General features: G+C 66.0%; 2 protein-coding genes across 2 annotated transcripts in view; both read left to right on the forward strand.

Annotated features, from left to right (window-relative positions):
- On the forward strand, positions 1,085 to 6,272 carry DNPEP (aspartyl aminopeptidase). The gene is made up of 15 exons (XM_021399942.1): positions 1,085 to 1,312; positions 1,475 to 1,571; positions 1,636 to 1,724; positions 1,828 to 1,941; positions 2,161 to 2,286; positions 2,413 to 2,543; positions 2,802 to 2,886; positions 3,343 to 3,450; positions 3,683 to 3,760; positions 4,095 to 4,175; positions 4,464 to 4,624; positions 4,759 to 4,798; positions 5,170 to 5,271; positions 5,642 to 5,809; positions 6,159 to 6,272. The coding sequence occupies exons 1-15, from the start codon at positions 1,085 to 1,087 to the stop codon at positions 6,207 to 6,209; spliced, it is 1,659 nt and encodes a 552-aa protein (XP_021255617.1). The 3' UTR covers positions 6,210 to 6,272.
- PTPRN (protein tyrosine phosphatase, receptor type N) overlaps positions 7,004 to 14,941 on the forward strand; it is a 9,126-nt gene continuing 1,188 nt past the window's right edge. The window contains exons 1-20 of the mRNA XM_021397475.1: positions 7,004 to 7,163; positions 8,723 to 8,773; positions 8,913 to 9,026; positions 9,222 to 9,327; positions 9,406 to 9,604; positions 9,697 to 10,009; positions 10,124 to 10,240; positions 10,321 to 10,388; positions 10,474 to 10,748; positions 10,834 to 10,920; positions 11,005 to 11,084; positions 11,317 to 11,381; positions 12,885 to 13,097; positions 13,186 to 13,395; positions 13,472 to 13,619; positions 13,723 to 13,796; positions 13,944 to 14,021; positions 14,192 to 14,311; positions 14,458 to 14,630; positions 14,826 to 14,867. Of these exons, the coding sequence (XP_021253150.1) occupies positions 7,073 to 7,163; positions 8,723 to 8,773; positions 8,913 to 9,026; positions 9,222 to 9,327; positions 9,406 to 9,604; positions 9,697 to 10,009; positions 10,124 to 10,240; positions 10,321 to 10,388; positions 10,474 to 10,748; positions 10,834 to 10,920; positions 11,005 to 11,084; positions 11,317 to 11,381; positions 12,885 to 13,097; positions 13,186 to 13,395; positions 13,472 to 13,619; positions 13,723 to 13,796; positions 13,944 to 14,021; positions 14,192 to 14,311; positions 14,458 to 14,630; positions 14,826 to 14,867 (2,624 nt within the window). The 5' untranslated portion in view covers positions 7,004 to 7,072. The remainder of the gene's footprint in view (positions 7,164 to 8,722; positions 8,774 to 8,912; positions 9,027 to 9,221; positions 9,328 to 9,405; positions 9,605 to 9,696; positions 10,010 to 10,123; positions 10,241 to 10,320; positions 10,389 to 10,473; positions 10,749 to 10,833; positions 10,921 to 11,004; positions 11,085 to 11,316; positions 11,382 to 12,884; positions 13,098 to 13,185; positions 13,396 to 13,471; positions 13,620 to 13,722; positions 13,797 to 13,943; positions 14,022 to 14,191; positions 14,312 to 14,457; positions 14,631 to 14,825; positions 14,868 to 14,941) is intronic.

Here is a 14,941-nt window from a genome sequence, read left to right on the forward strand (position 1 = left end):
TGATCAGTCACATCTAGCTGTGACCTGTGGGGATGCTGATGATGTTCACCTGTCCCACAGGCCGTGGGGATGCCCACAGCTGCCCTGGCAGCCCACATGGATGCGGGATAACTGGCCACCCTCGATGCCCAGGAGGATGCTGCGTTGTCCATCTCCACGGCCTTGATGGCATCACCCATGCCAGAGAGATGAGGCAGCACCCGCCCCATCCCGCCGCATGGCTGGCGGCTGGCGTAAGGGTGGCCGTGCGCTCAGCCTTCAGCAATGCACAGGCGCTGACTTCACTTTCCCATGCAGGGACACGTGGCATGGGGTGGGGGCTCAGTGGCAGCGCGGCTGCCATCCTCTGCACTCATCCTGGCAGGGCGGGGGCCAGGGGGCTGGCAGGCTGCAGGCGAAGGAGGCGGCCCTTCCCGGAGCTTTGCACATCCATCCTTGCTGCCTGGCCCTTAACCCCTTCCAGTGGGACTCGGCTCCGGATGCACGGCCCTATAGCCATGGGAAAGGGCACAGCACCCCAATCCCTGATCCCCTCTACACCAGACACCCGCGGACGCACACAGGAACCCTGTGGTGTGGCACAAGCCCTGAAGCGAGGGTCCCTGCTGCACTGAGGGCTGTGGGGTGGGGCAGTGATGGGGCGAGGGGTGGCAGGTGCAGGGTGAGTCAGGGAGCACCCAGGAATAGCCGCCAGCAGCTTTTCCGGGAAGACCCTGTGGCTCTGGGAATGAGCTGCCGCGTGCCAAGGCGCTGCCCTTTGCCCACTGCAACGGAGCCACACCCGGCCCCGCCACTCACCCGCAGCCCTGGCACCCCGGTCCCATACCCATCCACCGGGGACAGTGAGCACCCCCTGCCCTGGGGCCCCGCTGCTGACCCACGCATCCGCTTCGCAAACACCCCCCGAGCCCCGGTCTGGAGGCTGCACGGGGGTGGATAGGGCATGCCCCGTGTTTGGCTGCGGTGGCCGCGGTTGGCATGGAGACCCCCCAGCTGTCTGCTGGAGGAGTGCCAGGCAGGGGGGTCCTGTTCCTTTTTTCGGGGGGGGTAAGGCAGGTGCTGGGTTGGGAGCACAGATCCGGGGATGCCGGGGTCACGGCAGCGGGACCATCAGTTTCCAGGCCCGGATTCCAGTTTCGTCTCTCAGCGCGCCGCCGAGGCCTTGAGACGCGGGGGGGGGGGTGGGGGGGGCAGGGGCACGGAGCGCTGCGCTGCGTTTCGCCGCGACCTTCCCCCGCGCGGAGCTGCCGGTCCTCCGCGCCAGCAGGGGGCGCGCGGCGCGGCGCGGCGTGGGGCGGCGACGGCCATGCAGGTACCGGGCGGGAGGCAGCGGCGGGGCTGGGCCGGGCGGCCGTACGGAGATGCGGGGGGGTCGGTGCCGCCGTGCGCTGCCCGCGGGACCGGGAGGGATGGGGGGACCCGCGGCCCGGCCTCGGGGGTTCGGGGAGCCGGGTGGCTCCCGGCGTGACCCCAGTGGCGGGGCCCGCAGGCGGTGGGCCCGAAGCAGGCCGTGCAGGCGGCGGCGCAGGAGTTGGTGAGGTTCGTCAACCGCGGCCCCTCGCCCTACCATGGTAAGAGCCGCCCCGCCGCCCTGCTGCCGGCCCTCCTCCCCGCCTAACCGAGCCTTCCCCGCAGTGGTGGCCGAGTGCCGCAGCCGCCTGCTGCAGGCCGGCTTCCAGGAGCTGAAGGAGACGGAGCACTGGGACATCCGCCCCGCCTGCAAGGTGGGCCTGGGGCCGAGGGCTGGGGGCCGAGGGGGGAGCGCGGTCTTCACGGCCTGCCCCTCCCCCCCCCCCCCCCCCCCCCCCCCCCCCCCCCCCCCCCCAGTACTTTGTCACCAGGAACTATTCCACGCTCATCGCCTTTGCCGTCGGGGGCCGCTTCCAGCCGGGGAATGGGTTCAGCCTGCTCGGGGCACACACCGACAGCCCCTGCCTCAGGGTGAGACCTTCCCGATGTCTTCTTGAGCAAAGCCCGCCCTGCTCTGTGCCCTCTGACATCTTCCTGCCACCCCCTGCAGGATGCTGATTCCCTGCACTGCTCCGCTTTTGCGTTCCCCTCCCTACGAAGCGCCTCGTGGCACCCTGGTGGGCTCTGGGCTTGCTCTGCCCGGTCCCCACCCATGTCCCAGTCCCTGGTGCCATCTCTGCATTCATCCAGGTGAAGCGACGCTCGAAGCGGGGGCAGGTGGGGACGGTGCAGGTCGGTGTGGAGACCTATGGAGGGGGCATCTGGAACACCTGGTTTGACCGTGACCTCACCGTGGCGGGAAGGGTGATCGTAAAAGTGAGCCTGGCTTGGGGCAGGGACGGTGGCTTGGCTGTGGAGTGGGACTTGTTGCTACTCCTGCGACCTCTCAGTCCTGGAGACCTGGCCCAGCGAGGCAGCTTAGCAGTCCTGCTGGTGTTTCAGGAGCCGAGCACAGGGCACCTGGAGCAGCGGCTGGTGTGCGTGGAGCGACCCATTCTCCGCATCCCCCATCTGGCCATCCATCTGCAGCGCAGCATCAATGAGAACTTTGGACCCAACACTGAGCACCACCTGTAAGGCCCGGCTCAGCCCTCAGAGCTGGAGCAGTGTCCAGCCCCTGTTCTCTCCCTGTGGCAGCTGCTCATTGCAGTGGGGTGGACTACAGTGGCTTCACTCATAGTGAAGGGCTTGGGGGAGAGCACTGGGGTGTCCTAAGGTGGCATGATAGGTCTGTGCTTAAAGTTTAGTGTGTCCTTGCTCCTCTCAGCATGGCAGTCAGTCCCTGGGGAGTGAGCAATGCTCTAGCAGCTGCTGGCACTGTGTTCCCGCAGGGTCCCCATTCTGGCTACTGCTGTGCAGGAGGAGCTAGAAAAAGAGTCAGCCACAGAGCGCACAGCTGGTGTTGCTGCAGCCCAGGTGAGTAGGTTGCCAAGGACAAGGGGGTGCTCTCACTACGGTCTCCCATGTGCCATCTTTTGATCTCTGGTCATCAGGGTTCTCTGCCAGCAAGTTCTTCCCATTCACTACTGCTCACTCAGCTTTACCCCAGAACCATATACGCTGCACATGTGCTCAGCTGTTCTCTGTTCCCACCCCAGCCTGCAGTCATCCTATAGAAAGGGGGAAATCCCCCATAAAGCTGTCATATATGCCCTCCCTCTTCTCTCAGAGGAGGGAGGGGAGGTTGCACAGTGGGCGGAGAGCCCCTCACTATGCCCTGTGAACACCGCTGCTGCCCTGAGTGGGGTGAGGGCTCAGATGCAGAGTGTGTTAGTAGGCAGGAAGCGTAGGACTGCACTGTGAGGAGGGAATGGGAGAGTTTCTCTGCCATCGATCACTTGCACTGCCCACAGCTCTGTTTTTTTTTCCCAGACAGAGCGGCACAGCCCTGTCTTGCTTTCCCTGCTCTGCTCCCAGCTGGGGGTGAAACCGGAGCAGATTGTGGAGCTGGAACTATGCCTGGCAGATACACAGCCAGCGGTGAGTACGACAGAGCCTCCTTTTACCTGTATGCAACATGCCTGCAGGCTGGCACTGCCCAGGTCTTGTGTACAGGACGCTTCCTCTGCCTGGGGCACGCAGGGCTGGGAGCTCAGCAGACCGAGAGGAAAAGGCTCCTGAGGGGCAGAGGTGGGGACTGGGCTGGGAACGCATCCCACCTGCTCTTTGGTGTCCCAAAGCCTGTGCCCTACCCCTTGTTCTCTGACTGCAGGCTCTTGGTGGTGCCTTTGATGAGTTCATCTTCTCCCCACGTCTGGACAACTTGCACAGCTGCTACTGCGCTCTGCAGGTGAGAGGAGAAGGAAAGGAGCATTGGGGCTTTGTCGTGGCCCTCTTGTGCCTCGACTTAGCTTTGCTGGTCTGTTAGCTGGTTCCTATGGCAGGAGTGTCTTGCTTGTCAAAGGGCCTGGGGTTGGATAGTGGCTGCCCCCTTGTGCTGAGTGCATGGCATTCCCAGCAGCTCCCAAGGGTGATGAATTCTGCTCTCGCTGGCCAGTGTACCCATAGCTCCTTTCCTTGGTGCCTTGGGCTTTCCTGGGGATGTTCCTGCCAGCTCAGTGCTGAGCTTCCTGGAATGGAGTGGCACTCAGGCTGGTGCCCTTTCTCCTCCTCTGTCTCTCCAGGCCTTGATCGACTCATGCACAGTTCCCTCCCTCTCCCAGGAGCCCAACGTGCGCCTCATTGCACTCTATGACAACGAGGAGGTGAGGGGCACAGCTGTGGGGTGGCTGGCACACAGAGGGGCTCCGTGTTCTGTGCTCTCTCCACCAAGGAGTCTAGAAGGAGTTACATCCCAGCCCCCCATGGAGCACCATAGGGTTTGCTCACCCCACCACAAAGTATGGCCTGGTTCTGGCCAGGGGTGGGAACTTCTGATGTAGTTGGAAGCCTCTCTGCTGGCTGTGGGGAGCATGCTCTCACTCAGCTGGCTGGGAATGCTGAAGGTGGCTGGGGTGGTGCTGGGTGGATTGTGCTGACGGTTCTCCTGGCAGGTAGGGTCAGAGAGCGCTCAGGGTGCCGAGTCCCTTCTGACAGAGCTGGTACTGCGTCGAATCTCAGCATCACCGCAAAACCTGACGGCCTTTGAGGAGGCTGTGGCCAAGTCCTACATGATCAGTGCTGACATGGCCCACGCAGTGCACCCTAACTATGTGTGAGTACTGTGAACCCTGCCATGTTGCATGCAGAGACGCATCTTTTGCACTCCTGTTCACGTAGTGGCAGGACAGTTCTTGTTGTAACGGGGAGGCAGGATTGCAGCATGAAACTCCTGCTTCTCTTTTGCAGGGACAAGCATGAGGAGAATCATCGGCCAGCCTTCCACAAGGTGAGCACAGCTTTCTGCTTTGTGCCAGACCTGGCGCCGTCTGTCTGTTCAGCAGTGTGAAACGCACAGCCACTGCCCAGAGTGCAACTCAGCAGCAGTTTTACGGGAGACCTTTGTCCTGCCGCACAATGCAGTTGTGCCACATTGCTGAACTTTATTACTTGGAACCACGGCCCTATCCGGGGAGATCTTCCCTGGCTTAGGGCTGGGGCTGGTTGCAGTGGGGCTGTTCCCATGGCAAGCTTGTCACTTGTAGGATCCAGGGGGTGGGACAGCATTTCTGACTGTGGGTCTCTCCTGGGCACTTGGCACTTACAATTCCGGATGCACATTGTGCCCCTGTGCTAGGCCCTGTGTCTTCTCTTTCACAGGGCCCCGTCATCAAAGTGAACAGTAATCAGCGCTACGCCTCCACAGCTGTCACTGAGGCAGTCATCCGGGACATCGCGGCCCGCGTGGGTGTTCCTCTGCAGGTGAGCACGGCTGGGTGAGCACAGCTCCCTGGTGAATATCACCAGTTCCTGCTGAGGCCCTGTGCTGGAGGGCAGGGCCAATATCAGGACCGTACCTCTCCACTACTATGCCTGTGCCTGCTGGTGTCTGTAGTGCCCTGCTGCACTGGGGGCTCCAGCTCCTGGGGTGTCCTGGCAACCAAGCTCAGGATAGAAGGGGGTGCAGGTCTGGCCTGACCACATTGAATCTCTGGGGTCTTTGCCATCTTGGCTTACAGACTGTGCTGCTCCCCTGTCCCAGCATGTCTCCCATTAGGACTAAGCCTGGTGGGGGCTACGAGGGGGGCTGTGTGGCACCAGGAGCAGCTACCAACCCCATGTCCCCATGCAGGAGTTCATGGTACGCAATGACACGCCATGCGGCACCACCATCGGCCCCATTCTGGCCTCCCGCCTGGGGCTGCGCGTGCTGGACATCGGCTGCCCGCAGCTGGCCATGCACTCCATCCGAGAGATGTGCTGCACCTCGGGGGTGCTGCAGAGCATCACTCTCTTCAAGGTGAGCCGCGTCTCTGCCTGCTGCCCCAAATCCCCACTGCTCCATGCTCTGTGTCCCCTCCAGCCCTACCTTTCGGATGGGCTCCCCCTGCACGGGGGCAGCGCAGCAGTACCAGGAGCTTCCAGAGGTGCTCCTTGCCTCTCCGCCATCCGTCCCAGCCTTCCCTGGTGTCTGCCATCCCCAAATGGTTCCTATGGCAACCAGCGCTAGCCTTGAGTCAGTGATGGGTTACTATGGTGACGCAGTCCTGCTCTGTGCAGCAGCTGGCTGCGCTGAGGCCGCACATAACCCAGTGGGGAGCTGCTTCCTGTTCCTCTGCCCCACGCCCTGATGGCCTGTCTCCTTTCAGGGCTTCTTTGAGCTCCTGCCCGTGGTCAGCAGCAGCCTGGTGGTCGACTGAGTGCGGTGGGAGAATGATTATGGGGTTCAGCCCTGATTAAAGCATCTCTGTCTCACATGGGAATGGTCTGTGTGTGTGGCTGTGGATGGGAAGGGACAGCTGTGGATCCCGAAGCTGCTCTAGAGGTTGTCCAGCAGAGGAGTCGGGGTGAAGGAGAGCCCTCAGAGCTATTGCTGTCCCCAGGGCCCTGAGAGGTGGGCTGGAGCCAGCTCTCAGTTCCTGCCTCACACCTCTACCAGCCTCCACGCTCCAGCCGTCACACAGAGAGGGAGTTTTGTTCCAGCCCTTCTGTGCCACTGTCCCGGGAAGGGCCCTGTGGGGTCACTTTGGAGTGCCAGACCCAGGGCTGGAGATGCCCCTCCCGGCCCCAGTGCTCCCCTCCTGGCTTCCCGCAGGCCGGCTCTGGCGGGGCAGGGTGTGAAGGCGTGGTCTGGTGCTCGCTGCCCATTGGCTAGGGTGCAGGGGCGAGGCCCAGGCGAGAGCCAGTAGGGCCGCAGGGGCGGGATGGGGCGGGTGCTGATTGGCGGCCGAGTGCCCGCCCGACGACACACCCCCCTGGGGGCGGGGTTTGTCTCGGAGGAGGCCGTGATTGGCGCGCTGCTCGGCCATCGCTCCCCGGAACGCGACGTCGTTGGCCTCACTCTACCAGAGGGGGGCGTCAGCCTAAACGGGGGAAATAAATCGCGGCCTCCGATTGGCTGCTGTGCGAGGGGGGCGTGGCGCGGCGGCGGCGGGGCGGGCGCCATTGGAGGGGCGGTGGCGGTGGGCGGGGCGCGCGGCGCGGCGCGGCGGGGCGCGGGTTGGCGGCGGCGGCGGCGGGGGCGCGGCCGGTGGGTACGCCATGGTACGGCCGTGAGCGGAGCATGGGGCGGCGGCTGCTCCGGGCGCTCCTCTGCCTCCTCCTCGTGGCCGGCCGCGGGCTGCTGCGGGTCGGAGGCGCCACCGCCGCGCACGGTGAGAGCGGGGCTCCGGGAGGAGCGGCGGCACCGCCCGGCCGGCGTTCCCGAGGCTATCGGGTGGGGCGGCGGGATGCCATAGGGCGGGGGACGGGTGCTATGGTGCCGTCACGGCGCGGCGGGCTCGGCCCCGATACTGGGAGAGCGGCGCCGTGCGTCATCCACACCGGGGGCGCCTCTGCCCGGGCTGCTGGGCTGGTGACGGGGATGCCCCCGGGCTCTCCGCTGGCGGCGGAGTTGCAGCGCCCGGCAGGACGGGACGGGAGCGGGGCGATGCTCTTGCGGACACCCCGTCTGGCTTGCGCCGCGAGGCCTGGCTCCGGGGTACAGCCGCGAGAATGGGAGCCGGGTCAGCGGCCCCGCGCTGTGGCTTCCTGCGGGACCCCGGTGCCCTTTAGCTGCCCTCCGCCAGCAGGCGCGGCCCGGGACCCTAATCGAGCCGGTACGCTCGTTGCCCGCTCCAGCTCGGCCGGCGTCTCCCTTCCCGGAGCCCTGAGGGTACCGGGGGCCCATACCGGCAGCAGGGCTGCAGCCCCCCCGCACGGGCCCGGCGGCCGCTGACTCACTGCCGGCGGGCAGGTTCCTCTCCGTCCATCTACCCCCAGGCAGAGGACCCCTGCAGCCACCCCGCTGAAGAGGGGAACACCGCCACCCGCTCCCCGGGGCCTCCCCGCGCCGTCCTGCCATCCCCGGGAGCGGCTGCGGCCGAGCCCTGCCCGGCCCAGGTTGCCTCCCCGGCGCGGAGCGGGGCCGCCCGGCGGGACGCGGCTCCGTCGCTTCAGCACCACGGACAGCGCCCGGCCCCGCCGCCCGGTCCCGCCGCCCCCGGCCCGGAGCCCGCCTAGTGCCACCCGCTGCCGCGCTTCCCTGTGCCCCGCGCTCCTTCCGCTCCCACCCTGGGGAGCTGGCGCGGGGCATCCCGCTGGTACCCGCGTTTTGGGGACCCCCTCCCCACTTGCCCCGGCGCGGGCTCGGCGGGCCCCTCCCTCCCCTCCCCCCGGTTGTTTTCTCGTTCCTTCCTCGCCATCCGGGGCTGAGTCATCGCCTGCTGCCGTCTCGCTGCTGACGGTCTTGGACCGAGATGCGGGGGGAGGAAGGGGGATGCTGCCCCCCAAAAGGGGTGGGGACCTCGTCACACCACTGCATGTGCGCCCCGGGGCCCCCCATGCGGGGAGAGTGGGTCCCCCCCAGGCTGCAAGGTGCGGGGCCGTACCCTCGTCTCGTAGTGCCACATGTGGGAGGGTGAGAGACGATCCCGCAGCTTGCTGCCCCCCCAGCTCTCCCTTCCCCGCTGCCAGCACCCCACAAAGCTCTAGGCTCCCCCCCTCCCCAGAGCCAGGAACAGACTACGCTCAGGGCCCCCTGCTCAGCTTTGGGGATGAGGAAGGCTGCACTGAGACCCTGCCCTGGGCTCCCCCACTGTCACCACACTGCACCCCCCTGGCACTTCTTTGCAGAGGAGTCCCCAAGCAGGGGGCAGCCCTGCTAGTGATGAGCAAACCCCACTGAGCCCCCCCCTTGCTGACTGTGCTGGGTCTGTCTGTCTGTCTGCCCCAGGCTGTCTGTTTGACCGGAGGCTGTGCTCCCCGCAGGAGGTGTGTGTGCAGGGTGAGTGCCTACAGAAGAGCCCCTGGTCCTGCTCTTATCCGAGGTGGTGCCTTGGCGGGGGAGCAGGGCAGGAGGCAGGTGGGGCTGTTCCACCCAAGCTGCGTTCATCCCTCCTCCCCACCACCCTGCTCTCTTGCAGATGGGCTGTTTGGGCAGTGCCAGGTGGGCTCAGTGCAGGACAGGCCCCACTTTCAGGTTACCTCCCCCGTGCTGCAGCGCCTGCAGGATGTCCTGCGGCACCTCATGGCACAAGGTGAGGGCTGGGGGAACACAGCCACGGGCTGGGCAGCATCGTGCAGAGGCACCATGGGGAGCAGGGGCATTTGGAGTCCCACTGGCTGGGGACTGGGCTGGGGCAAGGAGGGACTCAGCTGGCTCTGGGAGGAACTGGGATGACCACGGGCACAGGGTAGCTCAGCCCTACATCTCATGGCCCCCTCTGCCGCAGGGCTCTCGTGGCAGGACGGCATCACACAGTACGTAATCTCACAGGAGATGGAGCGCATCCCCCGCCTCCGCGCACCGCCCTCACTGGAGCCCACACCCAGGGACAGGTAGGGCAGGGTGGGGTGGGGGGCACAGTGGGGCTGGGAAACTGTGCCCGGGTGCCATTTCACACTGCTTGTCCCAAGGTCCCTGCCCATGCGTGGCCCCCCCCGGCGCACCCCACTGCCCATGGCTCCCGGCCTGCCAACAGCCCAGCACCTGGGGCAGCCCCCACCGCTGCTGCCCTCAGGTCTGGTGCAGCGCTACCTGGACCACCTGCTGCTGCCCCCGCCACCCCAGCTGGGCTACGAGGAGGCCCTGCTGCACCCCTACTCCTACCACAAGGTACGTGGCAGGGCAAGGCCCCTCTCACAACCCCTTCTCCCTGTGCTGGGGCATACAGTGGATGCTGACCTGAGGCTGCGGTTCGATTGCAGTTTGGCTACCAGGACACCGCGCACCAGCTCCCAGGTGGCTCGGCCAGGCAGGGTCCTGATGCCGCCTCACTGCTGGTCCGCGGCCTGTATGGGGCTGGCCCCATGCCCTCCTACAGCGGGCAGCCTGGGGCAGAAGGTGGGCACCTCTTCCAGGATCTGGGCCTGCTTGCACTTCCCAGGGAGAAAGCCGCTCACGTGGACCCAGCCAGCACCAGGCCCCAGCATGGTGCACGGATCCCCAGTGACTACAGGGATGCAGGGCAGTGGGATCAGGCAGCACCCATGGCTGTCCGGCCATCCCCTGCACAGACAGGTACATGTCCCTTGGGTTTGGGGCTCTGTCTCGTTTGCCCTCCATCCCCCAAATCCCCAACCTGCAGCCCCACATGTGTGCAGAGCTCTGACCCAATGCCGCATGCCCTTGCAGACACCTCCCTGAAGAGACTGGCCTCCCTGCTGGCTAGCTACGGGCTGGGACTGCCCGAGCTCAGTCCCCAGCAGCTCAGGAGCCTCTCTGCCCTTCTGCAGCTGCTGCAGAGCTCTGGTGAGCGGGATTCAGGGTCCCACAGTGCCGGGTGCGGGGTGCTGGCCCTCCTTTGGGATCCCCATCCTTCTCCTTCCCAGGTGCTGCCAGCCCTGAAGCGCCCACAGCAAAGCGGCTCAGTGCTCAGCAGGGAGCTGCTGGGCCACAGGTGGGCTGAGTGTGCATGGGAAGAGGGTGTAGCCTCCCCAGGGGACTCCTCGGGAGCCCAGCACCTCCCTGTTCCCTCTCTATAGGTGTCAGAGGGGAACATGCAACATGGAGAGGAGCCAGTGCCACCCTCCTCCGCAGTGCCACCTCCCAGGGTCACAGCCAGCAGTGCCCCAGCACAGGGGCTGAGGGACCGGGCAGCCACCTCGCCAGCCCCCCAGGCCCAGCCGCAGAAGGGGCATGGGGGGGATGAGACAATGGTGGTGGAGAAGAAGAGCTACACAGAGGCAAAGGACGGCGGTGGGGCGCAGCGGGGCACACGGCCGCCCGATGAGTACGGCTACATCATCACGGACAAGAAGTGAGAGCGGGGCCAGGGTACTGCACAGACCCCATCCCCAGCACTGGGGCCAGGTGCTCCCCTCACCCCGCCTTGCTCCCCGCAGGCCGCTGGGGCTGGCTGCCGGCGTGCGGCTGCTGGAGCTCCTGGCCAAGCGTGTGCACCTCTCCACCACCAGCTTCATCAACATCAGGTGAGGGCAGCACGGTGCTGCCTGGGGATGGGATGGGATGGGATGGGTTCTGTGTGCCCTGCTCTCACCCTATGTCCCCCGCAGTGTCGTGGGGCCCGCGCTCACCTTCCGCGTGCAGCACAATGCCCAGAACCTCTCGCTGGCAGATGTGGCCAGCCGGGCTGGTGAGTGCTCAGGCTGGGGATCCCTCTTCCTGCATGCTTTGTTTTCCCCCTTCTCCAGGGGCTGAGAGGGGGGATGGGGCTCAGGAGGACGGGGCTCACACCATACGTCCCAGTGCTTCTGGCTGAACTGGAGGCCTGGGGCATGGTGGGCAGCTGTCGGGGCATCCTTGGACTCTTGGAGTTTCCTTTGCCAAGGGGAAGCACCCCACTGACTGTCTGTCCCCGTCTGCAGAGCAAATGAAGGCAGAGCTGGAGGCTGAGCTGGGCCTGAAGATTGTGCAGACGGGAGTGGGAGAGGTAGGAGCGTAGCGCAGGGACCTAAGGCTGGGATGGGGCTGCAGGGAACTGGGAGCTGTGGGGTCTGCAGGTGGTGCTGGGGACACTGATGGGCCTGACATGAAGCTCTGATGGGGGCTGCATGTTGGGGACACACTGCTCACACCCAGCAGCATGATGCTGCCTGTGGGTTTGGGGCGCTTAGCTACTCTTGGTAAAACACAAACCCATGGGGCCTGAAGGCATTTAAGGAGGACATCCCCCTCCATCCAGGACCTGGCTCATCCCCTGTCTCTCTTCCCTCCAGTCTCTGTGCAATGGCCTGGGCACGCCAGCCCTGTGCTGAACACCTCAGGGACCAGGCAGGGAAAATGCCATCGTCCCTGCAGGGAGCAGCACAGCAGCTGGAGGCAGGGATGGAGCAGCAGCCATCTGCTGGGAGAGGGCCTCCCTCCTCTGCTCCTCTGGGCTGTAGGAGCCATCCCGTGGGGGACAGGGATAGGAACAGAGCCTATGTTTCCATCTGGGGCAGGGCCCAGCAAGCCCCTGGCCTAAGGTCCCTATTCTCACCTTCCTGCCCTGGGGACCCCGGGGGGGGGAAGGCCACCGAGGCAACTGATCTCCATCAGCCCCCTGCGCAGCATCATGATGGCAATGCCTTTTATGTGACAAATGGCAGGAGCCGGGAGGGATGGGGTCTGCAGCCCTGGCAGTGCTTCCCTAATGAGCAGGGCCCCCTGAAGGGGACTGTTTGCACCGAGGGGTGGGCTCCTTGTGCTGAGCACCGCTGGAGCAGGGAACAGGAGGTGCTGGGCCTGGCACTGCCCCAGCAATGGGGGGGGCAGGCGGCGGGGGCATCCCCAGGCAGCGTAGGTGATGAGGATGGTGATGATGATAACGATGACGCAGCGTCCCCTCGGTAACCTCATCAGGCCCATGGCCAATGGGAAGCCGAGGCAGTGAGGTAATGCAGGGCTCCGGCACCTCATTGGGTGCAGAGTATTTGGTGGTGGGGCTGCCCCAACATCCTGCCCACCCCTGGCTTTGGGGAAGGACCCCGGGGGGCTCGGCCTTGGGGACTTCATCCAGCAAGGGCTCAGCACCCTCCTGTCCCAGCGTGGGGGCTGAGAGGCTGAGGAGGGTCTGGGGTTCAAGCTCGAGTTGAGCCAGGCAGGATCTCACTAAGCTCAGGCTATGAGGGCCTCCACCTGCCCTGCAGCCCAGGGGGGCTGGTAGGCAGTCCCTGGTACTGAGAGCAGCAGGTTGCTGCTCCTCGGGCTTGCCCAAGCTGTGCACCTCCTGCACGCCCAGGGGCAGGGCTGTGAGCTGTGCCATGTGGAGGCACATGTGCCCCGTGCAGGGAAACGAGCTCTGCCCCCACTGAGCTGAGGAGCAGCACAGCCCCAACCATCCTCCCTCTGGTTTAGCCCCCACAACACCAAACGCAGCGTGGGATGGGGTCTGTCCCTGCACCCCTCCTCGTGCGGATGCCCTGCTCTAACCCTTGCTCGGCTCTGCCCGCAGCGGAACGAGGCGGCCGCGTACCTGCGCCCCTCTCACTTTGGGGACGGCTTCCACTCGGTTCTGCTCACCTTCATCGCGCTGGCCTGCGTGGCCGGTGTCTCCATCGCGGCCGCCGCAGCCTTCTGCCTCCGGCAGCACACCAAGCAGCGGGAGAAGGAGCGCCTGGCCGCCCTGGGGCCCGAGGGGGCCGCCGACACCACCTTCGAGTACCAGGTAGGGATGCGGGACGCTGCATCTGCACCACTGCGGGTACAGGGGGTGCCCCGCGGCTGAGGACTGGGGCTCTGCTCGCTGTCCCCAGGAGCTGTGCCGCCAGCACATGGCCACCAAGTCGCTCTTTGGCCGTGCTGAGGCCCCCACGGCACCAGCGGAGACGTCGCGAGTGAGCAGCGTCTCGTCGCAGTTCAGCGACGCCCCGCAGCCCAGCCCCAGCTCACACAGCAGCACGCCGTCCTGGTGCGAGGAGCCCGTCCAGTCCAACATGGACATCTCCACCGGGCATATGATTCTGGTGAGCCCCCCTGGCGGGATGCGGCCCCCCTGAGGCTCCCCCTGGCACCGGGTTGACCCCCCTCTCTGCATCCCAGGCATACATGGAGGACCACCTCCGCAACAGGGACCGGCTGGCCAAGGAGTGGCAGGCTCTCTGCGCCTACCAGGCTGAGCCCAGCGTCTGCTCTGTCGCCCAAAGCGAAGCCAATCTGAAGAAGAACCGCAACCCGGACTACGTGCCCTGTGAGCGTCCCAGGGCTGTGGTGTAGGGCACGGGGATGCCGGAGGAGCGGTATGGGGTGCTTCCCCCAGTGCTCACTGCCTCCCCCACGCTCCTCTTCCCCAGATGACCACGTGCGGATCAAGCTGAAAGCCGAGAGCAACCCATCTCGCAGCGACTTCATCAATGCCAGCCCGATCGTGAGTGATCGCTGGGGTCCCCCCGGCTCCAGGGGTGGCAGGAGCTTCCTTTCAGCCCCACTGTCTCCAGAGCATCCCCTGCTCCTCCTGCTGTCACGCGCTCCCTGGCCCAAGGACACGCAGCATGACACCTCTTTCCCCCAACAGATCGAGCACGACCCACGGATGCCGGCTTACATCGCCACGCAGGGGCCGCTGTCCCACACCATCGCTGACTTCTGGCAGGTGAGCGTCACCCGGCCGTGCCAGCATCTGGGGACAGGGCCACGCCCCGTGCAGCTCTGGAGCTCCTACGTCCCAGTGGTGCTTTGCCGCGGTCCGGATGGGTCGCAGCAGCCCGGCCACCGCGCCTGGGCCGTCACCCGGCGGTGACAGCGCTGGCGCTTGGCGTGCAGATGGTGTGGGAGCACGGCTGCACCGTCATCGTCATGCTGAGCCCGCTGGCCGAGGACAGCGTCAAGCAGTGCGACCGCTACTGGCCGGACGAAGGCTCCTCGCTGTACCACATCTACGAGGCGAGTGGGGGCCGCCGGCGGGGAGCACCCCGCAGCCCCCGTGCCGGGGGTCCCCCGGGCATCGCTCCGTTCCGGCGCCCGGGGCAGGGCTGCGCAGGGCCCGCCGCTCGGCGCTGACCGCCGCGGGCCGTCCCTCCCCCGGGCAGGTGAACCTGGTGTCGGAGCACATCTGGTGCGAGGACTTCCTGGTGCGCAGCTTCTACCTGAAGAACGTGCAGTCGCAGGAGACCCGCACCCTGACGCAGTTCCACTTCCTCAGCTGGCCGGCCGAGGGCATCCCCGCCACCACCCGGCCCCTCCTCGACTTCCGCAGGTGGGTGCCGGCCCCGGGAGTGGGCACGGGGTCCGAGCGGGCCGGGCGCAGCTCGATTCGGGGGGTGGGAGCCGGCGGTGGCCCTGGTGGCGGGCCTCCTCTCCGGCCCGCTCCGGCGCTCTGTCCGTCTCCGTCCCTCTCTCGCAGCTGCCGGCGTCATTTTTGTGATTTGCAGCTAGTAATCTGGCTCCAGTTGCATAGTCACAAAAGTGATCGTTGGCAGCCGTGCCTGCCGCACGGAGCGTGCCGGGAGCCCAGCCGGGGCCGGACCGCAGCCGTCCCCACCAGCGCCGCTCCCCCGGGGGCTCCCGCTCGGG

This window comes from Numida meleagris, chromosome 5 (assembly GCF_002078875.1).
Source record: "Numida meleagris isolate 19003 breed g44 Domestic line chromosome 5, NumMel1.0, whole genome shotgun sequence".
NCBI classification, from domain to species: Eukaryota; Metazoa; Chordata; class Aves; order Galliformes; family Numididae; genus Numida; species Numida meleagris.